General features: G+C 54.4%; 1 protein-coding gene across 2 annotated transcripts in view; it reads right to left on the bottom strand.

The window, feature by feature from the left end:
- EVL (Enah/Vasp-like) overlaps positions 1 to 25,312 on the bottom strand; it is a 146,133-nt gene that overhangs the window by 34,120 nt on the left and 86,701 nt on the right. For both annotated transcript variants that reach the window (XM_080807647.1, XM_080807646.1), the window contains exons 2-3: positions 20,529 to 20,697; positions 14,130 to 14,307 (exon numbers count right to left, since the gene is read on the bottom strand). In XM_080807647.1, coding sequence (XP_080663773.1) covers positions 14,130 to 14,307; positions 20,529 to 20,697 — 347 coding nt within the window. The remainder of the gene's footprint in view (positions 1 to 14,129; positions 14,308 to 20,528; positions 20,698 to 25,312) is intronic.

The raw sequence follows: 25,312 nt of genomic DNA, 5'->3' as shown, positions 1-25,312 counted from the left end.
TAGATCCACGAACACGAGGCTGCTTGGGAAGGAGCGCTCCATCATTTAGGGGTGGCGGTAGGTGGGCCAAGGTGACGGGTGCGATTTCTGTGTGAGACAATTCTATTTGCCATGTCCCTCAATCACAGATAGCACCCCTCACCTTGCGCCCAATGTCACAGGCTTGTGAGCGATGCTGGTTCAGGAGCGCCGTCTTGGTCTGCAGACGATGGCATGCTGATGGCAGGAAGCGCCAGGCCACGGGAGGCACACGACTGACACAGGAACAGAATGGCCAGTCCCCCACCCTGGGACGCTGGAGAGATGAGGAGCCAGATGCCTGCCCTCGAGGGGCTCACAGTCTAGACCAAGTGGGAAAGAGGACTGCACGTTTGGAGCCGAGAAGTGAGCTCTGAGGTTGGCGGGGGCACGGGGATGCTCCCCCGGCATAGCAGCGTGAAACAGCACACACATAGGCGGGGAGCCCCAAGTACGGTGGCACCGAGAAGGGCAGCATGACCCAGCTGGTGTGACTCACGGGCAAGGGTAGAGGAGAAGGTGAGCGGGGCTTGCCAACCTGACCCCAGTTCTGCAGGAATGTCATGCCGGATGCACCGGCAGGAAGGACAGCTTGAAGAAGGGAAGAGAGGCTGACCAGTCAGGGTCCTGCTACGAGCCTTCAGGGGCAGACAGCGAGCACACGGGATGAGTCAGAGATGTGGCGGGGTGAGGTGCACGCGCACCTTCATCCGTGTAAGCACGATGGAGCACGGGTTTGGGGGCCTGTGCTGGGTCCTGCCACATGGCAAGGCCCTGGGCCTCGATGCGCTCACTCAGCCTGGCATGCACACAGCAAGAGCTCCTCAGACAGTGTGCTGGTTTCTGAGGGTCCAGCGACAAATAGGACACTTAATGACACCCATCCCGACCGGATTCCCATGGGACAATGCCAAGTGGGCTGACCCTGGTGATGGAGGCAGAAGGAAAACATGGGGGTCGGGGTGGATGAGGCGGCCACAGTGGCTGGGAAGGCTTCATCTGAGGGTGAACTGCCGGATGGGGGAGTGGGGCCCGAAAGTGTGGGGCAGTGAGCAGGGCGACAGCGGGGGTACTCTGGGAAGCGTGGGATGAGCAGGGCACTGGGCGTGGACGTCCCGCCATCCCTGAACCCCGAGCACAGAGGCTGGTCAGGACCAGCCAGCAGGACGGTCCGGAGGGGGCATGGGAGGAAGTTCGTCACTCAGGTGGGGCCGCTGTGTCGCAGGTGGGCAGAAAGCGCCAATGGCCTCAGCAGGCGGGAGAGGAAGAGAGCCGGGTGTTTTTCTTAGGGGAAAAGGTAGGTCATTTTCCACAGAAAGGTTTATGAGAAGTGAAATTCAGCGCCAAGTCTGAGAAGCCATGAAGTGGAACAACGTGAAGAAATGGGGCCGGACCCGCTGCGCGAGAAGGCGTGTCTAGAAGTCCCTGCCGCACCTCCTTCCCACGTCTGTGCTGCCGCCATTCGGGGGATCAGCGACGGTCCCGCGGTGTTGGGACAACCGGGAGAACTCTGCCCGCCCAGCACCAGGACAACCAGGTCTCGGGAGGTCCCGATGAGGTCATTACAAGCAAACCAAGAGAGGAAAGGGTGTCCCCTTCCATTCCGCGGGGCCAGTGAAAATACCTCCTTCGTCATGGGTTTTAATTCACTCCACGTGGATTCCCACAAGCTACCAGGCTTTTCTTTTCTTTTTTCCCGAGCCCGGGTAGACAGACCCGACCAAGGGGAAGACTTCCGGGTGCAGCAGCGCGCGGTTCCCTGGCACGCACCCGGCCGGGAAGCACAGTTTGAAATTCACAGGCTTCCCCCCAGAAAGTGTGAACAGAGTTGCCTTCCACCTTCTGCTTCTGTTCCAGCCCCTGCCCAGCCCAACACCAGGCCTTCACCTTCTCGGGCATTCCTGGGTCTAGTCTGGGCCTCGGGCCTGTAAAGGAAAGCTGCCTTCCAGCACCGAGTTGGAGACACGAGGCGTGAACTCCTCATTTCCAGCCAGCCAGCGTTTAGAACTCCTGCCATCAGCGCCAGGCTTTGCTGGACTCCCTGGATCCCACTGAGATGGGCATCCCCAGCTCATTTTACAGACGAAGAGACTCCGGCCCAGAGAACAGCCCTGCCAGAGACCAGACAGCCTGTCTGACTTGGGCCCAGCGATGCTGCTTCACGTCACTATCTGCTGGAGAGCCGCTGTCCAGGCAGCCTGTCCTGCTACAGAAGTCTGGGTGCTGGGACCTGTGTACCCCAGGACATCCCGCTGGGGAAGAGGCTCCTTCCCCAGTTCTGGACACAAGGGCTGCACAGCAGAAGTGCTCATGGGCACAGACCCCAGCGATCTGTGCGGAAGCTCTCATAGCCACCACGGGGCTTTCTTTTCTACCCTTCCTGTCACAGTCTGGCTCAGTCACGACATAAAGTTTGGCCAGCCACCCCTCTTTTCCTCCCCTGTCATTCCCAGTGACCTACTGGGAGAGGCCATGACTTTGGCATGAGTTGGAGGTTGCCGGATCTTCTGATTTCAAAAGTTTCTTGGGGTCTTAGCAGGAGTTTGAGAAGTGAACCCTCTGTTTTGGTCTGGGGTCTCCCCACTCGGTCCTGAGTTGACAGTAGCTCCTGGAGGCTAGAATGGGGAAGGGCCTGCCCACAAGGGCAGGCTGTTCTACCACCGGGAATGTCAGACTCAATGTCATCAGAACCAAAAGGGAAAACAGTGGACAAACGAAGCTATCGCGAGCCTTCCTGAGTACTTTCTTTAGGTCTCTTCTGAAAGAAGCCCTGGTCCTAGGTCCCAGGGAAAATCCTTTTTAAGGAAGGAACAGGTGTCTCAAACCTGGGTCTCTGGGGCTAGTAGGAGAGACCTCGGGAGCAGCCCCAGCTCTGCTCCCGACTTTCTGTGTGACCTGCAAGTCCTCCCCCTCCCCCCACCCCCGGGCTTCAGTTCTGTCACCTGCAGAACGTACACTCTGTTTTGTGACGCCCAAGGCTCTCTCCGGGTTCCCACTCGCCGGCCCAGCTGGGCCTCAACCATCTGTCCTCCACACCAGCGGTGGCTTCGAGGCAGAAGCTTTGCTCAGAAATCCCCCCCACCAGCTGGCTGGATGCCATCAACCTGGGGTCTCGCTTCAGGTGTCGCTAGGGCCCTACTGTCCTGGAACATGATACAGTGACTGTGGTAAATTCTGGGAGAACCTCAAGTCGTCTAACAGAAGTGCGCGGGCCTGGGAACAAAGGTGAAACAAGGCCGCGGGCAGCTGGAAGGAAACCAGCTGTATTTACGGGACACCCGGGAGCGCCGCACACAGGAGCTGCGTCCACCACTCCTCCCACAATCGGGGGCATTATTACATCCATTTTTCAGAGGGCCTGGCTTGCTGTAAGCAGCACAGCAGAAACCCGAGCCCAGGTATGGGGAGCAGCACACCCAGAGAGCCTGGAAGCTCCTTCCCCCTTCTCTGCACCTCGTCCTCGGCTTCTCATCCCTCGGTTTCTTCCTGAGTAATGTCCTTTAGGATAACCAGTGATCTTGCAAGTAAATGTTTTCCCGAGTTCTATGAGCCATTCTTGCAAACCAATCAAACCTCAGGGGGTTGTGGGAGCCTTCAATTTACAGCCTGTTGGCCAGACGCACAGGTGACAACCCGGGCCTGACTGGTGTCTGCCTCGGCTGGTGGGGCTGTCTTGTGGGACAGAGCCTTAACCTGTGGGGTCTGACGCCACCTCGTGGTGGACGGTGTCAGGACTGAGTTTGGTTGTAGGACAGCCTGCCGGCCGCCGACTGCTTCATGTGTGGAAACCACACACATCCGGTGTCAGATGTGAAGGACTGTGGGCAGAGAAGACACAGGAATGTGATAGGAGTACCTTCCTTCCACTAAGGGACCCTGGTGCCAAAATGGACATTCTTCCCACTGTGGCATGTTGTTTCCACCACACCTCCCTGTTCCGCGTGAAGAGGAAAGTGAGCTAATCTAGTTTCTCTTACTGCCTGGCCACGGGCTCACTTCCTCCCTCTGGGGCTCAGTTTCCTCCCCTGTAAGATGGGCACAGACATGGCACTATCCGCCTGGCTCTGTCATGTGACAAGCACACGAGACGCCAGCCGTGATCAAGAAGGAAGGAATCTGATTTTCACAGAACTTCTGGTCCACCCTTCCAAACTCAATAGTCTCTTTTTATTACAAACATTTTATAAGGTCCCTTATGTCATCGCCAGTGAGATTCACAGGTCATATAACCTACCTACATAGGTTAGAAAACACCCGATGCCTTCAGTATACTGCAAAGGAGAAAAAGTGAGGAGGGACCCGCAACAGCGTGCGCACCGCAGGACGTAAGCACGCAGGTCCGGCTCCACTAGCAGACACGCTCCCTCGATGCTTGCCCCTGGCCCCAGACTCACAGTGACCAAGGGGAGCCGTGTGCACCACGAACAGTCTTGAGTGACAGTGCTCACGGAAAACAGAAAACAACTCCTGGTAAAGTCACAAACAAGCTAAAGCACAATTTTCTTTTGCAGTACGTGGTAGCAGCATTCCTAGAAAATTCAGTGCACATTAAACCCTGGTGGAAGAAAGGAAGCAGCACTTCCTCGAACAGAGCTACGTTCTGGCTCAGATAAGTGAGTTTTTACCTCCATGTGCTCAGTGTGACCCGCGAAGCTCTTCTTCACCGCGGAGGCCTGCCGTGCACACTGCAAGACATCCATGCTCCTCGCCCCCCGTTTACTGAGTCCCCGTGTCTCAGCTGTCCCTGCTGTGACCAGCCCTGCCACTTCAGCTCTAGATGACACAGGGGCTACAGCTGGCCTGAAGGCATGTGGAGGGCCATGGCTCACTGAGCCAAGAACCGGACTCCCTAATGTCTAGGCCAGGCTCCTCCAAGGGCTCAAGTGAACTCCCGGAGGGTCGGGTTTTCCCAGAACTCAGTCACTGGAGCAGGCCGGGCATTTTCCTTAGTTAGCGGGGCTTGGCCAACCTGGTGACCAACACAGGCTCCACACCTGTGCCGTGCGGGATGCCTCCGAAGCCGTCCACACCCACTACCTCCCTGCACTCCCATGCTGGGGGGCACCCAGGTCCACTTGCCACCCGCCACACAAACGGAGAGATCGAGGCCCAGAGAAGGAAAGTGATTGGCTCAGGGCACCTGTCGGTTAAGTGTCATTCCAGGCCCAGCATCCGGGTCCACTGACTTCCCCATCATCATGCCTGTTCGTCCCTGAGCAGACGGCAGCTCACCCAGCTCCACACAGAGAGGGCTGTGACTGGCCACTAGCCTGGTATGAGACCTCAGGGGACAGTCGACACTCCATGCTTTAGCTGAGGGAGTGGAGGCCCACAGAGGTCACTGGGCCTGACGGAGGTCCCACAGTGAGTGAATGGCAGAACCAGAACCAGAGCCAGGCCTCCTGAGTCCCAGTCCCGAACAATAGAACCTGGGGACTCTGTTCCTTGCAGGGTCACTGAGGGCCAGGTCAGAAGGCTAACGCAGCCCCTCCCACCCCAGAGGAGTTCTGGAGGGCAGTGGGGGAGCGAGGGTAGGTGGGGTGCGGGTGCAGGCCAGGTGCTGGCTGCAGCCGCCCAAGTGAGAGGCAGCGGCGTCACAGCAGGTGCGAGGCTGGGCTGCAGCATGACTCCTGAGGTCTGTGCTCTCTAGAGCCGGGGGCTCCCCCACGTCCCCCCTTTCAGCCACAGAAGCAGCCCTGCAGTCAAAATGGAGTTCTGGGGAAAAATGAAAACTAAGTATCACTAAGATCCTTCCCATCTTTAACCTCATTTCTTTCTTTCTTTCTTTTTTTTTTTTTTTTTTTTTAAGATTTTATGTATTTATTTGTCAGAGAGAGAAAGAAAGAGAGCACACACAAGCAGGGAGAGCTGCAGGCAGAGGGAGAAGCAGGCTCTCTGCCAGACAGGAAGCCCGATGCAGGACTCAATTCCAGGACCCTGAGCTAAAGGCAGATGCTTAACCAACTGAGCCACCCAGGCGTCCCTAACCTCATCTCTAAAGATAAGGAAAGGCAAACACACAGCTCAGCGAGGGAGTAACTGATCTGCATGTGTGACTTTCCGAGGGCGCAGCTGCATTTCTTCCCTGGGGTACTCCCGGGAATAGGAAGATGCCGTCTCCGGTGAGCCCCAGACCCCCGCCGTACAGAACAAAGATCACTACCGTTCCCGTTTCCGTTTCCACCACTGTTACCGCGTAGCTACTGCACCTGCACCCTGCTGGGAGCTTCTCGAGGATTATGAAAGGTTGTCCAAGGGAGAGGGAAAAAGAGGGGTGAGAACCGCAGGGGAGCAGACCCTGTAGCGGCCCGGAGCACGGCCCCTCGCTGGGGCGCGGGGCCCGTCTGGGCCCCTGGAGCGGGTAGCGTCACGTTCCCCGGGATTTTCACGAACAAACCGCGGGGTCAACACCACCAACCGGGAGGCGCGACCTGGGAGATACCTCACGGTCTGGGACAGAATCACCGGCACCAAAGCCAGGGCTCTGACCAACAGTGAGAAACACCGGCTGAGAGCGCGGAAGGAGATTTAAGCCGCCACCTCCAAACAAACAACTGGAGGAGTAAAGTGCTCCCGGGGCTGAGCAATGCAGGGCCGGTCACGCCCGCCCGCGACCCCGGCCCAGCCCCCCGAAAAGATCGCAGTGGGTTTTGAACGAGTGTATGTTCGTCAGGCACGTACTGTGTGTCAGGCACTATTCTGGGCACTGTATGGGGAGGAGGACAGCTAATCCTTAGGACATCCCGTGAGACATGATGTGATGACTAACATTCCGTCTTTACGGTTCAGAAGCCTGCGCACAGAGATCAAGCAACGTGTTCCCCGTACCAACACCCCTCACACCACTTGCTCCCCATACCGACACCACTCACACCACGGAGGCCTCCCAGCTGTGAGCACAGAGACGGTAACAGGCGACCCCTGCTCTCAGGGCGTGCATGCAGGCGCTCAGCACTCCACAGCTTGTTCTCGGTACTGGGAATGTTCTGGGTGCTGGGGAGAGCATTATGAAGGCACTGGGGTGCCTTGGGGCCATGACGGACATGACCCGGCCTCTCACAGCAGCCAGCCTTGAGCATTACGTTGGCAAAGGCAACATGGACAGGGAGCTTCCAGGAGCATGGAAAGGGGCATGAGAGGCACAAACTGGGGACGGGGGTGGTGCACAGAAGTCCCAATGAGAGAGAAAAGGTAAGTACACAAGGAAGCACACAGGAGGAATGAATAAAGAGAGGCCAGAGGAGGGAGCTGAGAAGGTGGAGGAGGGCTGAGTTGGATGGGCAGGGGTGGGGAGGGCAGGGCTCGATGGGCAGGGCTGAGGAGGGCAGGGCTGGGGAGGGCAGGACTGGGAGAAGCAGAGATAGAAAGAAACAGCCCCAGGGAAGGAGCAATATTTGAAAAAGCTTGGCATCAACCCCTCTGCCCTTTCTAGATTTGTCCTTGGCTATGTGCCCTTATTCTACGGGTTGCACGTTGTTTGAAAAGACCACAAGCTTATCAGAAGGCTCTCCGTGTGCCCTTCTTGTCACTTTTGGTATCCTTTCTTCTTCTTTTTTTCAAAGATTTATTTATTTATACGAGAGAGAGACCGCGCGCATGTGAGCTGGGGGAAGGGGCACAGGGAGAATCCTGACAGACGCCCCACTGAGTGCAGAGCTGGATGCGGGGCTGGATCTCACAACCCGGAGATCATGGCCTGAGCTGAAACCAAGAGTCAGACGCTTAACTGACTGAGCCTCCCAGGAGCCCCTTGCTATCCTTTCTTCTTTTAAATATTCCTAAGATAATTTAAAATGTAACATTACCCACACCTCCTAAACCCCAGAGCCACGGAATCCCGTCTCTCTGGTTTCTTTCCATTTTTAAAGCAGGGGACAGTAGGAGGATGGGTGCCAGGGCCAGGACGAGCGGGGAAATACCCTGGCCAGACGTGCCCTTGAAGAGGGGAAAAGGCTGAGAGGGGCCTGTGCTAACTGGGAGGCCACCCCACCCCACCACCCATGCTTCCGGCAGAATCTAGGTCTTCTAACTCCGAGACCTCCCTCCCCTCTTTTAAGAAGCCAGTCGAAGAATAGCCGAGAAATCTCCCTGCGACCCACCCATGTGACTCTAGATATTGAACTTGAACAAGTTCTCCAGCGAGAAGAGGTGCATGGAACAAAAGTGCAAGTGAGGACTCCCTTCTACGGCCGTGCAGACACGAGGAGCCGTAATAGCGCCTAACACAGCGCAGGTGCGGCTTCCCAGGGCCGGCGGAGGAAGGTGCATTTATGACGGACCCCCGCCTGATCCCTGCCACATGGGGCCAGACTGCATCCGCTCATTTGCCCAAGCAAACACAAGAGACCATTGTCCTTCGAGGACGCACACACTTTGGGAGTGGGAAGTCACGCAGGTGTGACTAAAGGTGCAGGGAGCTCACACAGGGCCGTGCTGTCCAGCATCTGCTGCAAACAGCAGACAACTGAAATCGCCATTAACGTCCACAAAACGCTCACCCGTACTAGCAAACGAAAACACCAGCTGAAAGGCTATGTCTTCCCTCGTCTTGGGCTTACTGGGATTAGCAAGAGTGTGAATGCTCAGTACTGGGGAAGGCTGGGGCAGAGCGTGACTGTCACGCGTGCTGGGGAGAGTATCAGCTAGTGCTCTCATTTTGGGAGACATCGTGGCAAAATAGATCAAAGCTTTAAAAACGTAAAGTTTGACTCAGAAATATGGCCAAGAAGTAACGGGACAAGTGTGCAAGGATGCACCCGTGAGACACAAACACACATACAAATACTCACGTAAAGGTACAAGAAGACCCTCTATGACACAAATGGAACAGTGAAAAATGGGGTCAGCTTTTAGGTTTAAAAGCAAAGACTGGTGACGTCACGGTGCATCATCATTCGGCACCCAGTGCGGTATCTGGCCACTCAGATGGTGTGGAGATCGCTCTGGCACGCAGAGCCATGCAGAGCCTAGCGTGACGTGAGAAAGGGTTACGGACAGTAGGCACAGTAGGCACAGACCATTTCCAAGGAATAGCTATTCAGTCCCATACAAACACAAACACGTCTGGAAGGACGTCTGTGAGTGTCAACAGCACTCATCTCTGGGTTGTAGGGTTACAGGCCACTTTGGTTGCTTGTACTTTCTCTTTTCTATGAGAACCGAGCACGGACTTGCTCAGGGAGCCTGGACGTGGAGGCGCCCTGCCTCCCGGGTGTGCTGGGCCCTGCGAGGGGTGAAGAGGGCATCATCCCTCCACTCCGGCATCCGCACAGGGCTCTGCCCACTCCCAGCAACGGCCACAGCGACACAGTCCCTCAGCAGTGAACGAGAACTCACTCCTGCCCAACAGTGTGCACAAACTGCTAGGACTTACAGAGATCTGCTCAGTGTGTAGCCCCCTCCTTCCTCATACTGAAACCGAGGCCCACGGAGAGGGCCGTGTTTAAGGTTCCATGGTGGGTCAGAAGTGGGCCCACACAGAAGCACACGGAAGCTATTGCGTTGCTAAGGCTACTGAGCTGTGGACTGGTATCTGCTGAGGGAACAGGCTGCAGGGGAGGGAAGCCGAGCCTGGCTGGGGTGTCCAAGTGTAGCCTGTTTCTCCCCTCGCCTGCTAACCGGCTCTACCCAGGTGGGGCTGTGTGCCCGCTAAGGACAGCACCCAGAGCAAGTCTAGGGGAAGCGCTTTCTGGAGCTGATGTCAGTGATGCAGCGGTCGGGACCCAGGGCACAGAAGTCCCCGTCTCTGGCCATCCTGTGAGCCGCTGCAACATGCCAGGAGCCGCACCCGCCGCCCAGCCCAAGCCCCTGAGATCCCCAAAGTGAGGAGACCCCAGCTGGCCTTCCTCCCTGACCGACTGAGGCAGAGGTGTAGAGAACACACTGGCTATCTAGCCAGAAGCCTGGAACCTGGGTCTCACTTCCACTGGTAGGTTCTGGCAGACGTGCTACCTCTTTTAATCTCCCGAGCTCCCACCTTGCCGTCCGCTAAATGTGTGTAACACCAGATCCCGAACCCTGGCCTGGGAAAAGAAGCCAAATTATAAGTACTTCGGAGTGTAAGGAAGTACTTTCTTAGCCAGATAAGGTCTTTCTGTGACTCTCACCAACCCCCCGCGCCCCCGGAGCTGAGGCTGATTAGTGCGGACCTTTTCTTGAGAAGGGCAGGAAGGGGCATGCGGGAGAGGTAGCCTGGTAAAAACAAAGCGCCCGGGCTTTTAAGAGAAACTACAGGTATCATTATTATTACTCTATGTTGTGGGTCCCCAGAGAGCCCCAAGCCGGCTTTGCAGCCCTGTCCTCCACCCAGGGGACTGAGGCCACCGAGCTGCAGGGCGACTAGTTTACTGATCTGTTTTACTTGCTAAACCGGCTTCAGGCTCTCTGGGTTGGGGCCTGAAGTTGACAAATGCGTCTCTAAAAGCTGCTGCTGAGGGGCGCCTGGATGGCTCAGTGGGTTGGAGCCTCTGCCTTCGGTTCAGGTCATGGTCCCAGGGTCCTGGGATCGAGCCCCGCATCGGGCTCTCTGCTCGGCGGGGAGCCTGCTTCTCCCTCTCTCTCTCTGCCTGCCTCTCTGCCTACTTGTGATCGCGCTCTCTCTCTGTCAAATAAATAAATAAAATCTTAAAAAAAAAAAAATAAACGCTGCTGCTGAGGAAAAGCTGATTTTGTGGGTACAAGGAACAAGTCAGTAAAGAGATCTTCCAAGGTCCCAGGGCCTGACCATCATGTCCACACCGGCGTTAGGCAGCAAAAACAGGACTGTGCTGGGTCCATTCTTTCTCTGGACTACCCCCAGGAACCCCGGCCGACAGCGTGCCCCACGCGGCGGAGAGGCGGGAAGGAGCACAGGCAGAGCACGGCCCTGCAGCTCCCCGCCGGTCCTCGGTGCTCGGACAGTGCGGACTGCTGAGTGGGCACCGCTCTGGGGGTGGCCTTCAGCGACCTCTCCAGCCATGGAACCACAGGGAAGTCACCCTCCTCCCTGAGCCGCAGCTGCTTGGGCCCCGCTCTTGCAGGGCAGTGGCTAGAGTCAGGGGAGGGCAGGGGGCGTCCATGGTTCGCTCTGACGGGTGACTTTCAGGTCTGTACGTAGGCATCTGGTATATGCCAGGTTCTAAAGACCCCAGAGGGGCCCTGCTCGCATCTGCCCCACAGGAGGAGGCAGAGGAGGGAAATGCCCAATAGGACTCAATGTGAGAAGACACCGAGTCTTAGAAGGCACCAGCCACAAAGGCCTGCCGGGGGCCGAGGCCTGCCAGTGAGGGGAGGGAGGAGCGGCAGGTGAGCTCCTACGAGGTGCCAGACACCACACCGGGTCCTTGAGCCCCCCTCCACAGCTCTGCAGTGGGACCGATGACCCTATGTGACCAGGAAGGACACTGAGGCTTATAGAAGACGACCACGTTTAACAAGAACAAAAGGCAAGGAACCAGTATTATTTGAGCTCCTATCACATGCCAGGTACCAGATGCTAAGTGCTTTATCAACATCTCAAAATGAATCTTCCTAACAACCCCAGGGAGTAGGGTCTAGGATCTCAGGGCCACAGGTGGCAGAACAAAGACTTACTATGAGATCTAGCTGCCCCCAACAAATGCTTTTCATACTATGGTGAACTGCCTCCCGCCAGGGGAGGATAGGCTGGGATTTCCTGACCCAGAGGGGATTTGCCAGAAAACAGCACAGTGATCCGGCAGCATGAACATGTCCAGCGGGGGCTGCTGGACAGAGGTGGGTGGATCCACGTGGCACAGCTCCATGGCGCAGTGGCACACAGTGGCCACAAGCAGCCCGCGGAAGACTGAACCATGCCCTGGTGGCTCCCGCAAACACAAAGCTGAGGGAGAGTCAGGTACAAAGAACGCACTGTACAAAGTACACACACAGTGAGGTTCAAACGCAGGCAAAACTGCTCTGTCGTCTCAGAAGCTGCTGTCCCCTGTCCTTGCGGGAGCGGGAGAGGGATATGGTCTTTCTGGGGACCTGCGGAGGCGGGGGCTGCTGGCATGTACGCGTGCAACAGCTAGTCGGGCTGTGCACCTCCGGCCGCTGCTCGGTAAGGTCACACCTCAGGGCAAGGAAAAGCAGAACTCGATTAGGGGCCTGCATCTCCTTCCACCAGAGGTCACACCTGCCGAAGCAGGACATCGGGTCCCGGCCAGCGAACTGGGACAGGCCGCTGCTACTCACGGTGTGAGCTGCCAACGAAGCCAGCCGCATACGCGCGCCCTACCCCTGCCCCGACGAGGGCGCGCATCCCGCCCAAAGGAGGCAGAGGAGGTCGGGGTTCCTAGCTGACACAGGTGAGTGACTAAAGGTTTCTCGTTTGGAAATGAGGGTCGTATTAGCTAATTTCCCTGTGACTATGATAAACTTAAGAAAGCAACTAGTAGTTTCTATTTAATGAGCAGTTGCTTCGCAAGGGTTACTGGTCTGATTAAATTAAAATGTTGTTTTTGACCCTCAGCGTGTCTACCTGTACAGATCCAATAAAGCCGAGCTCTCATATCCTGGGGCAGGTGAGGCGGCTCGGATCAGAAACCGTAAACCCAGCTCACTTCACCAGGAAGTACGAGGGTCTCGGGTGGAAAACAGTCTGAGAAACGTGTGTCGGGTGCTTACGGTGCTTCAGCTGTGGTCAGCCAGCTTCCCACCATGTGTCCCAAATTTTCAGTGGGAAACCCACAAACCCTGGAGCCTTTCTGAGGCGAGGAGAACATTCCACAAGTCCCTGTTCTGTGTGTGAACCCCGGGGAGCATACCCAAAATGTGTTCTTTATTTACTTAGAAAAATTCTCCGAGGGTTTACATTGGGTCCCAAAGCTGTCATCTGTCAGGACCAACAGGTCTATAAAAGCCATCTCCCTCTAAGTACCATGTCCTGCACTTCCCACCCTGACTCTGGCAGCAGCCGCAATGGGAGTGATACCACGGACAAGTGCCAACAGTGGGTGACTGCTGTGTGTCAGGCAGCTGGCTAGGTATTGTACACTCCACCCAGTGAAACTTAAAAACAACCTTTATCACCACCATCCGATGGAGAAGACAACTGAAGCCCCGAAAATGAAGTAACTTGCCCAAACTGTCCTCAGCTGGAACGCGGCAGAACCAGGACGCAAACATAACCCTGTTCCTGACTCGCTCTACCAAGGCTAAGACCTCTAGCGAAGTGCGGGGCTGTATGCGTGGACGTCAAGACACCTGTACTCTGGAAGGCTTCTATGTTCCCTTGAAGCTAACGTTGCGAATTTCCAGTAAGAGCCACATGCATTTTTGCTCTGTTTAGAAACTTTTCCCAGCCCCGCCCTGCTCCCTCCTCCAGGCCCACTGTCTACCCCAAGTGTCAAGCCTGGCCCCAGTCCCCTTCTAGGTCCTTGGGACCCTTCACTGTGAGGTTTCAAGGCCACCTTCTTTCCCGTGTGTGCCTGAGGCCCCAGAAACACTGCAGGGCACTCTCCCGCATGGGCTTTTGCTGTCCCTCCTCTGCCTGGCATGCCTGCTCCTCCGCTGCCCTGTGAGCTCCTCGCCCTTCCAAACTGCAGCCCAGGCATCCCTCTCAGTGTTCCCTAAGTAGTCTGCCCACCCCGGGCTGGAGCACTCACCACGACCCACAGTGCGAGCAGTTTATGAAGCCACCTGCTCAGGCGCGTCTTGGGCAGAAGGACGCCATCTATGCATTTCTTACCTATTCTGTCTGGCCAGTTTCCTACACTCAGTAAATATTTGGTACAAGTTCATTAACGACGTGAATGAATACTTTAATTCAACTTTAATTCAAATTGTTGCTCGTTCCCTCCCATCTCTGCTAAATACATGTTCTAGTACAGAAGGAAGATGACGCCCGTGAGACATCAGGACATTTAGCTTCAGGCACGCATCAGTACGAAGCCGAATCTCACAAACGGCAAAGAGATGTGATCACCATTCTCTCCTTCTTCAAACTGCTACCATGCCCCTTCGAGCTGGAGTCAGGCAGCAGGCCTCTCTGAGAGTCCACATAACGTCAGCCTGATGTGGCTGTGGGCTGGGACCCCAGGGAGCCAGTGCCGGGGGAGGGCGCGGGGAAGGAGAGGGGTCTCGGCACTGGGCCGAGACAAAGCCCCACTTACCTCCTTCTTGGGAATTCATGATGTTCAGGGCGAACAGCATGGCGTTGGAGAACGTGGTTGCCTCTTCCTTACTTGCAAAGTTCAAGCCGTAGACCTGGCGGGCATCTCGCCACTGGTGGAAGGTCGGCGTTGCCTGATTGTACTTCAGCCCTTTCACGATTGAATAATTGATCACAACCTGGAGGGGAAAAGAGACGGAAATACGTGTAAGTAAATACAAGGTGAGTAAGTGAGCTGGAGAGCGCGGCTCCGGGGCAGGGATACGGTGTCCCTTGGGGCTAGCAGAGGACAGGGAGGCGGGGCGGGGTCAGGAGAAGGGGATAGCGAGGCCAGGCAGCTTTTCAGTATGACCTCCAGAACCGTGAGGGGTTGAAAACCAGCTACTTCATCTCACTAACAATGCGGTGTAGTCACGCCTTCCAGATGAGAGGCCTGAGCTGGAGTCAGGTTCCCCGAGCCCAGGGGCTGGTCCCTCCATCCAGCCATGTCACCCAAGGAGATCACGGCATTTCTTAGGGGCCCAGTTTCTCCAATTATAAAATGGGGGTAATAATGCTTTACTAACCTACTGGGGTTACTGGGAAGGCCACACTGCGATGCATACCTTATCTAGATTTCCAGGCATGGAGACCCTAAGGGCAGAGTCGCCTAGTTCCTATCTATGCCTCCCAAAGCCATGCACACAGCGTCTAACACTTAGGATGCATTAATAAATGGGTTATTAATTAAAAGGATAACTCAGAAAAGTTAATGCATAGCATTATTAGTCAATCAACAAACCTCAACTGTCTGCAAGGAGCAAGCCAGGCCCAGTAGGGCAAGGTAAAGTAGACCAGGGCTGAGCCCAGAGCTTCGGGGGCTCCCAAGCAGTCAGGGCAGCCGCTCGGGTCGGCCTGAACTCAGAGCTGCTCTCTCAGACGACTGACAGAGAAGGACTTCCAAGTTCTTCAAGGTGACAGGTGGTAAGTGCGGCTCAGGGAGGCAGCGCGGCTCAGGCCTGGAGCGCTTATTCTCTACTTGGAGCCACGTGAGCCAACCTCAAGGACTTATGAGCCATCAGTCTTCCGGCCTGGAAAGTGGGAAGAAGGAGCCCTGGCTGCGGCACGGCCCCCTCATGGCGCGTGTGAGAGCACACAGCAGCCCGTCAGCGCTGAGAGACGGCAAGCTCCCTACGGACGGAAGTACACAAGCATAGTCTGGAGGAGGCTGTGGGCGACGAGATGGGAAAAACCTGTTTTAGGAGACATTGAGGAGGACTGCTCAGGTCTCCTCTGGCTCTGGGGCTCCAGGGTTCTGTGACCTGAAGCTAGAGACAACTCTGCCTGCGGTGCCCCTCCCCGGTTAGGAAGGGGACATCAGGGAAAGATTCAGAGATGCTGAGGGACGTGGCCAAGCCCCCTGCTCGCGGGCTGGGCACTAAGACGTGACCTCTGCTCGACCGCTCTCCTCTACTGCTCCACTCTGCTGCGCTGTGGGTGAGGCCAGAGGACGGCAGATATGATATGGCCAACATCCATGACAGCTTTTTTCCCAGGTCCTAGCCAGGAGGAAGGTGGGCTTGGGTCATTGTATGGTCCAGAGAGAGCACAGGTGAGCTGAATCAGCTAACGAAAATGCAATTGTTTCACATCTTGACACAAGGAAATTTTGGCCAGCGTCTATACCCCGGTGCCTGGGGTGGTTCTCTCTCTAGGTTGAGCTCCGAATCCTCAGGAAAAGGGCTGGAGGTTTTGTTGCGTGTATGCACAGTAAGGAGCACAGTGACCTCGGGTTAAAACGCTCTTAAGGGGAGAGCACACTCACGGCGGTGTAGAGACCAGAGCGAGGCAGCAGACCTGTTCTTTTCTGCCACGGGAAGGCCATACTGGAAGTTCTGTGTGCAGGTGTTTCCATTTTTGGGATGTACTTTTAGTGGACATTACACAACCAGAGGAAGCCGGAAGGAAATGTTTTCAATGGAAGGAGATCTGGAAACCACATTATGTCAAGAATGGTTGGGGCACCTGGGTGGCTCAGTGGGTTAAAGCCTCTGCCTTCGGCTCAGGTCATGATCTCAGGGTCCTGGGATCGAGCCCCACATCAGGCTCTCTGCTCAGCAGGGAGCCTGCTTTCCCTCTCTCTCTGCCTTCCTCTCTGCCTACTTGTGGTCTCTGTCTGTCAAATAAATAAAATCTTAAGAAAAAAGAATGGCTAAGGGATCTCGAAGCAAGATGAGAGAAGACTGCAGTGTACCACAACTGCTGCAAACGGTCTGTTTTGGGAAATGTTCAGTTCGCACCTGAGATGACTGTACATTCTGCCATTGTTGGCTGTAGTTTCGTAAATGTAAATTAGGTCAAGTTGGTCAATAATGCTACTCAAATTTTCTATCTCTTTACTTTCTTTCTGCTTGCTCAGTCAGTTTCTTGGAGGTTATGAACCTTGGACGATTAAAACCTCCAGCTCTGCTTCTGGATTTGTCTATTTCTCCCATTAGGTCTGTCCAATTTTGCTTTACATATTTGCAGATATATTATTAGATGCGTACAAATTTAGGATTGTTAGGTCTTCCTTTTCATCGACCCTTTCATCACTGAAAAGGTCCTTCTTTACCTTTCATAATGCTTCCGGTCTTGAAGCCTCTCGTATTTAACACTGATACAGTCACACAAGCTCCTTCCGGTTGGTAGGCTGTCCTCCCGGTGTTTGGAAGGCTTGCCTTTTTCCACTCTCCCACGTTCAGCCTGTGTCCCTATCAGCTTTAGTTTTAAGATAATTCTCCAAGCTCTGGAAGGACTGACCTGGACAACTGCTGAAGGATAAACTTATTTTATTTTAGTTTAGTTTAGGGCGAGACTGAGAGAGAGAGAGAGAGCCCATAAGCAGGGGGTGGGGGAGGAGAGGAAGGGCAGAGGGAGAGGGAGAGAGAGAGTCCCAAGCAGGGTCCACACTCAGAGTGGACCCTGACACAGGGCTCAATCCCACGACCCTGAGATCGTGACCTGAGCCAAAATCAAGAGTCAGACACTTAACTGATGGAGATAACCAGGCACCCCAGGATAAACTTATTTTAAAAGGTCCTACTTTTTTTTGCTTAAGAGCCCACAGGTGCGGTGTTTGGGGGAGGGGTGCAGGGCCGAGTAAGAGGGCCTTTCCTGTCTTCCAAGAGAAGGCCCAGAAACTCCAAACACTGTGCACCATGCTTCTGAGGCCTCTGAGTTCAAGCAGCCAAGAGCCCCTACAAAAACAGTGACTCACTCGTGGAAAACGATCTTCCTGACCCACACATTCACCGACATCTAACCCCCTCGGGGCGCCCGGGTGCCTCAGCTGGTCGAGTGTCCAACTCTTGATTTCCGCTCAGGTCATAGTCTCAGGGTCACGAGACTGAGCCCGCACTGGGCTCCACACTCAGCAGGGAGTCTGCTCAAGATTCTCTCTCCTGTCTCTTCCCCTACCCCATGCTCGCTCTCTCTCTCTAATAAATAAATAAATCTTAAAAAAACAAACAAACAAGAAACAAACCCCTAGAACCTATTGGTTGGTGAAGGCTCCTAAGGTCTCATCTCATCTAAATCTCTACCCTTCCATGAAGGCACGTCCTTCCCAGAGTTCTCACCCAGCGGCCAGCTAGCCCGTGGGCTTGCAAAGGAATGTGTTCACCCTCCAACAGCGTGCACGGAAGAACGTGCTCCCGGCCACCAAGCTATCTTCTTCCTGACAGTGTCCACACAGGACTCCTAGCCCTGTCTCAAGGGTACAAAGAGAAGCATGCCTTCTCCTCCCCACGCAGCCCATCAGAGGTTTGAGGGCTGTGGCCCTGCCCTCTTCAGCTTGCTTGCAGACCTCTCACCAGACCAGACGCCCTTCCCCTTACAGATTCCGGCTTGTGGCACCTGTATTCGGTCCCAATGTTCTCGGTGTAGTGGGACCAGGGCACAGCAGAGCAGGACTGTAGCTCCCTTCTGGACCTCTACCGTTCATTCAGCCTGAAAACTCATTAACATTTGTGGTGGCCATAATTCATACTAAACTAAAAATCTTTTGATGTTTTTCCACCTGTAATGTGAGACTTGGGTTAGCCCTTAGCTGACGATACTGCCATGTACTTGTCCCTTCTTCCGCAAATGATCACCGGGCTTTACGCCTACCCATTTAGCACAATGGGGCTGATACATACTTATGCTGTTATCCTCTGGGGTTCCTGGGAGACTAAAGTAATAGACATGAAAAGTGCTCCAGGAACCATAATCACGTTAAACGTGTAACATATCCCGACCTGGTTATAACCTAAGGGATCTCCGTCTAACGTGTCTGACCTTGCAGTCCATGTAGACTGGGAGACAGATCTGTGAAAATTAGTCTTTTCTCCTGAGGTCACAGGAGCTGCTGTGGACCAGGCTTCTGGCCACTTTCTCTAACGCCCTGGCTTCCTAAGGATCCCTTGTGCATTCCTATGTGTGCATGCTCATGTATGTATATACACACGTATATACGCATGTATGTACGTATACTATGTATGTACGCCCCATCTGTTTGGGGAACAGAGTCTCAACCACATTCTAGGAGCATGTCTCTTGAACGTGCAATTCCAGGTGGTGGCTGTGCTGGTAACTTCTCTGTCAGACTCTGGGAATCTCTTGGTTAGGGTCAACAGGGCCTCCGAATTTACCCAGGAGGCCACTGAGGACTGCTGCCAGTCCTTCCCCACGTAGGGAAAAGGTCTCCTCCCACACGAGCCTTGGCGTGTGGATTCTGGGGACGGGGGCAGGGAGGCGCGAAGCTCCTAAGAGCAAGGCGCATGTCGGTGGCAGGGAATCCGGTTCTCCAGGACCGGGGTGTTTCCAGCACACCATGCTGGCTTCCTGGCACGCCCTCGGGGGCAACCATGAGGTGTGGGGGCCGGAGAAACTTGCCACAGTAAAAGTGATTACTCAGGGAACACCCACTGTGGTCCAGGAGCTGAACTAGGTAATGGACCTGAAGTCAAAGCACATAGCAGGGAGGCACTGCTCTGCTGTACCAACCCATGGGTGTTGGGGACACGTGCCCATAACTGTCGCCATATGTATCCTGTAATACATTGCACAGTGCACGTCTAAAAGGCAGAGACAGAACCAATGAATTGGAAGAACAGGGTAGCAGCCTCCAGAAGGCTTCTAGAAAACCCTCTCTGCCAGTATGACTCATCGACAAGGGAAAGTGACACCTCTGAAGGTACCAAGAGCTCCAGGTTGGACCTTTCATCAGGGTCCTAAACTGGGGCTGTCCCTTTCAGCCCCAAGAATCTGAAACTTAACAGGGCCGTTTTGGCCAAAGCAGAAACCCATTCAACAGGCACCATACTAAAAATAGAGTCCTCAGTTTTTGTTCTTTGTCTTCTAATGGCTAACGTGCTGATTCTTATAGAGATAGCAGCTAACCTGCTGCTCGATTTAGCAAGGCCCTGACCAACAAAGGATGCCAGGAGGGGTTATTTGAGTGGAGTTTTTCATAAGTGCCGAAACCGCAGAAGCATTCATTTCACTGCTGAAAACATCCTTGTCGGTCTGTTCGAAGAGAGCTGGAGGCAGAACCGTGAAGCAGGAGCCAAAGTCATTGTGGCGAAGCTACACGGTCCCCTCCTCCACGTGTGTTTCGGTCCGCGTCATGTCAGAGCCCTGCGGCTTACGTAGGCTCGGCTCCTTCCACCGGGGCTGACCCTGGGTTTGCACAGAATTAGCCAGTACGCTCGCCATCTTGTCTGATTCGCCCAGGAGGTACTCTTAGGGGCAGAAATGATCCCAGAGTCTTCAAAAAAGATTTATTTATTTATTTCTGAGACACAGAGAGAGGGAGAGAGCGCGCGCGAGCGAGCAGGAGCGGAAGGGGTCGAGGGAGAGGGAATCTCCAGCAGGCTCCGCACCCAGCGCAGGGCCCAACAGTGGGGCTCCATCCCATGACCCTGAGATCGTGACCTGGGCCGAAACAAGAACCAGACGCTCAACTCCCTGAGCCACCCGGGCGCCCCCAATCGTCCTGATCGTCTTTCCAAAGGAAGACTCGGGGGCTGAGGAGCCAAACATCTTCACAACGCGTCACTTACGGCTGTGCAGGCGGAAGGAGACACTAACACGGCCTGCGGCAGCGTTTCCACAGCTGTTTCCCGTCTATTATTTTATTCTAATGGGATAATAACACAGTGAGGCACACCGCGTGTGGATTACCGTCTCTGCGAGACAGATGTGAAAAATGCCGTTCAGAGAAGAGCGTGTGCTCAAGGTCTCATACGGTGCAGTCGGAGAGCGCACAGGCGGCATGAGAGCCCAGACCTTCTGACTCCAAATCCCGACCTTATTTTTTCCTGAACTCTTTTCACTGTGTGTGTGTGTGTGTGGGGGGGGTACGCCCACGAGCCCAGCCTGTCGCTCCCTCGCTCACCTGCTGATCCTGAAGCTTGACCCCGACCACTCTGAAGGTGTTGCTGGCAGTGTTGTGGTAGATGTTGATGCGGCTGAATCCCTGCTGGCCGGGTTTGATCGGTACCCATTTCTTACTGGTGTCATCGTAGACCATCACGGAAGCCCGGGCTTGGCAGATACTCTGTTCGCTGCAAACCGAGAGAAAAGCTAAACGTCAGGCTCTGCTGTGAGGCTTTGCCTTTTCTGAACTAGGGGCCCACTGTCCCTTGATACCAAGAGCATCCGACTGTCCCTAGAGGGGCTGATCTATGAGTTCTCATTCTCCGAAGACCACCAAAGGAAGTACAGCTTACACGGCTTAGAAAAGATGCACAGCTTTCCTCTCAGGGAAAAAGTGCTGAATGAGAAAGGAGTTCTAATTCCAATTTGCCGACTGTCGACAACATTCTAGGCACTGTGTTAAATAAGACACTGCATTAAAGCACTTACGTGTCACAACTCAGGACAGCCATTCACTGCCCCCATTCTGTGAACGAGCAAAGAGTGGCTCAGACCCTTGGGAAGATTTTTACGAATTCACAGAGGTATTCAGGGATTACATTTGGGATTTCCGACCAGTTCTGTCTGACTCTAACGCACGTAATATTCTTCGCAACAACCAACAAAATGTTCTATTTATGATACTATGACACGATACTATCCTACAAGCTGTGCAGACACCAAATGATTAGATGACCTTCTAGAGAACCCAGCAATACAAGTAAAACTAATAGACAGCTGCGTCCAACTTCGCTGAAGACATTTCCTCTGTTCAGAACATGACAGAAAAGCAGGAAGAACCACTAGAAGCCCCCGGAGAGAGAAGATGGTTATCATCATGATCAGCGCTACAGCTCCTGTCAGGGCATTCAGAGGGAGTGTCTCAGAGCCAGCTGGCCTCTCCCTTCGCATAGGAGCCGGTGACCTAGAACGTGTCGTTTCTTAGTCTCCAGCATATTAAAGGCTCAAACTGAAAAGGTAAGGCATGCTTGTTCTGGGTAGGCACACCCAGAACAGTAAGGAGTGGTGGTTACCAGAAAGGACGGCCATATTATTACAATTTAAGAATTAGAAACAATATTTAAAGCCCCAAATTTGAGGCCAATTAATGTAGAAGCGAAAGTGTGTAATAGTAACAGATGACCATAATGATGAGACTAAGCAGTCAAGAAAAAGTCACGTTGTGTCCACTTCACCGTATTTAAGAAGGCAGGAAAATAAGATATTTGAGGAAGGCCCCCTCCCCCACCCCCAGAAACCACAAAATAGTGGTTTCTACGGGATGAGCTCTCAGTGACTTGGAAACCTCAGCCTGGTCTACACAGTCAGCTCCTAAGTGTTCCAGAGGCCTCAGCTTCCTCCAGCCCCAGCTCCCTTGTGACCCGGGCAGCAAGCGATCCAGTGTACAGACTTAAAATCTTAACAATAATTTTGTGTCCGGTGTACACACATGACTTTCCACACATATTCCTCCACTTCGCTTTATACCAACATCTACACACATTTCATGGCTGTCCGGCCACTGACAATGTGCCAGTGTTGGGTCTCCAATCTCCTGCGGGCCCCCCAGCGGTGCTCTGGGGCCCAGGAGGCTCGCGTGTGCTTGACAGCAAATGACCACACCATGCGCGGGGAGCTGTGCGGTGCAGTGGGCAGATGTATTGGCAGTGAACTGAAAGGGTTCGGTTGTATAACTGTGCTACTTTTTCCCCCCCTGTAATTTTTCACTCATTCAAAAATATTTAAGGGGAAATCAGTGATGATCAAAACAGGCCTGGGTCCTCCCCAGAGGATGGCCACATTAGGGAGAAAAAAAGAAAACACAAAAATGTGGCTATGCTTTGACTTCTCTGAGTTCGTCCTCCTCTGGCTAAGTCTCTGGGGCCCTGTCCTCATGAAGTCTAGTGACAGTGAGAGGAAACTCCAAAGCAGTAGACAGACCTTGGCTCAAGTCAGGGTTCCATCCCCATGTGAGCTGAGCACAGATCAAGTTATGGGCTAAACTGCGTCACTTACGGCTGTGGACACACTCGTGGCTAACCGTGAACCGGCAAGCAGCTGTGGTTCCTGATGCTCTCAGGGGCTGGGAGAGATCCCGAGATACGCAGGGCATTACTTAGCAGACCATGGACTTCCTGAGTCAGACGGATCTGAGCTGAACTCCCAGCTCTACCACTTGCTGGCGTGTGACCATGGAAGCCCTTGAGAGGATTCTGGGGAAGCCAATCCGGAAGGTACAGTGTGATGGGCAACACTTTCTAGAATCCCTGTGGGGCAGCCGCTGAAGTGTGCCCTTCAGATCTCCTTCAGGAGAACCTGTTGTGGGAGCAGAGCTGACCAAGGTCGCAGCTGCTGCTGCCCTGGTTACCCACCCGAAGGCACGCGCAGAGGCCACGCTTCCCTGGGCCCCTCTGTACCGATGACTGGCATAGCGGGAGCCAGCTCATTCCTGCCTGACCTGCGGCTCTTCCGCGGGGCCCTGCATCCCCCTGGCATGCCTCTTACTCAGCCCTGTGCCCTTCCTCCTTTCAGACAGCACACCTGCCTCATGGCCTGGGGCTCCCCCTGCCTGCTCCCTCCATCCTTCCCCTAAACCTCTTGCACGCCATCATCTGAAGGGTCTTGGCGTCTGCTTCTGGGAGCACCAGAGAGACACGGCCCTGCCATCGCGCAGGTGGGCCATGCCCGTCTGGTTCTCTGTGGGCCCAGAGCCTGGCACGTCGCTCACTGCAGAACCTCAGGGCCCAGAAGGGACACTCTCATGTCCCATGCAGCACACCTTCTAAAGCAGCCCCGCGTGCAGACTAAGCCTTCAACAGAAACTGCTCTCCAAGGCGGCCCACTTTGTTGTGATGTGGTTTCAGCTGTGAGGCTGCCCCCCCCCCCCCCCCGTTCTGAGCGACACGGCACTCACAGTCCTTCCGTTACAGAGGTGTCTGGGACAGCCCATGACGGTCCACTGGGCCACTGAAGGGACACCTGGCCCTCCCCTCCCGTTATCAACAGGACAAAGCTGCCAGTCACTCTCCTCCAGTGAGGCCCGCTTTGTCTCGTGTTCCCGTAGCGTCTGGGTCCCGCGTCGGGAGAGCAGGTTTTCATCTCAGTCTGACAAGCACAGACACCAGTGAGTCAAACACACGTAGTGGCGCAGAGGCGAACAGGACGGCTCCTGCCCTCGGAGAGCTCGCAACGACCCCGACCGCGAGACAACTCGTCGCACGTTTCGGTGAACTGGAGGGGCCGGGGAGGCTGGGAGACTTTCTGAAGAAAACGCTGCCTGTGCTTCAGACACAGACCTTCAACCCCCAGCGAGCTGAGGAAGGGGATGTGGGACTCTCGGTGGGGGAGGCACACAGCCGGCGGGGGGCCGGGAGGCGAGAACAGCGTCTGCAGGGAACCGCAGCTCCTGGGGGCCGGCGTGGGCCTGGGCTCCCATCTCTCGGGGTGCTGCAGGAGACGGTGGAAGGTACCCACTACTGTGCCCGCCCCTACTAGGTGCTGAAACACCAAGAACCCGGGAACTCATTTTCTTTTCTTTTCTTTCTTTCCTTCCTTCCTTCCTTTCTTCTTTCTTTTTTTTTTTTTAAAGATTTCCCTTATTTATTTGAGAGAGAGAGAGCATGAGAGGGGAGAAGGTCAGAGGGAGAAGCAGAATCCCCGGGGAGCTGAGAGCCTGATGCGGGACTTGATCCGGGGACTCTGAGATTACGACCTCAGCCAAAGGCAGATGCTTAACCAACTGAGCCACCCAGGCGCCCAAGAACTCATTTTCTTATTCTAGTTACGGCCACAGTTCCTTGTTGTTAACACTTCAGGTTCGAACTGAACTTGGAGTTAGCCAAAATACCCTATTCTTTTTTTCCTATTTGAATGGCACTTGTCTGGGCTTATTTTATCACAATAAAACCTAAATGCAAGAAAATACCCATTTCTTCTACTTACAATTCACCTTGCTTATATCCCTCTGGGATTTCTGTTTTAATAAAATTAAAAAAAAAAAGATTTTATTTATTTATTTGACAGAGAGAGACACAGCAAGAGAGGGAACACAAGCAGGGGGAGTAGGAGAGGGAGAAGCAGGCTTCCCGCTGAGTAGGGAGCCCGATTCGGGGCTCGATCCCAGAACCCTGGGATTAGGACCTGAGCCAAAAGCAGACGCTTAATAACTGAGCCACCCAGGCGCCCGTTTTAATAAAATCTTGTTTGCTGCCCAGCCTGGACATTGTCTCTGAGCTCCATCGAGACGACGGTCTTCTCTTCATCTTCCCTGGATATGAAAACGCTGTACTAACCACAGGCATCATAGGCTTCATTTGTCTAGATCAGTTACCATTTGAGGGCAGTCAGACAAATGTTTTCTTTTTAAAAATATTACTGGACAAATGAGTAAACTATTTATGAAAACATACACATAAATGCAAACAGACAATCCCTCCTCCCCAGCCGTCCACACATAACCATCCGCAGCCATGCCCGTGTGGCCTCAGAGCTGCCACCCTTCCCGGCTCTGAGGAACCCCAAAGTGCAGGAAGCCGGAGGGAAAGCTGAGGTCAGTTCTGAGGAGGGCTTTCTCTCTGACCGGCCGTCTTTCTGTGATCAGAACCACCAGCTGATTAGCGGGGGGAATCAGCCAAAACTCAGTGTCTGGTTTGTTCTCTATGGTGCCGCGTCACTGGGTCGGTGGACTTTTCCTGCTGGGGACCTATAAGTCTGCTCTGATCAGGAGGAACCACCAGAATCTCTCTCCCAGAAGAAGGTTCTCTT

This window comes from Martes martes (assembly GCF_963455335.1).
Source record: "Martes martes genome assembly, chromosome: 7".
NCBI lineage: Eukaryota > Metazoa > Chordata > Mammalia > Carnivora > Mustelidae > Martes > Martes martes.
Note: the sequence above shows the minus strand (reverse complement) of the source record. Positions and strands in the feature narration are given on the sequence as shown.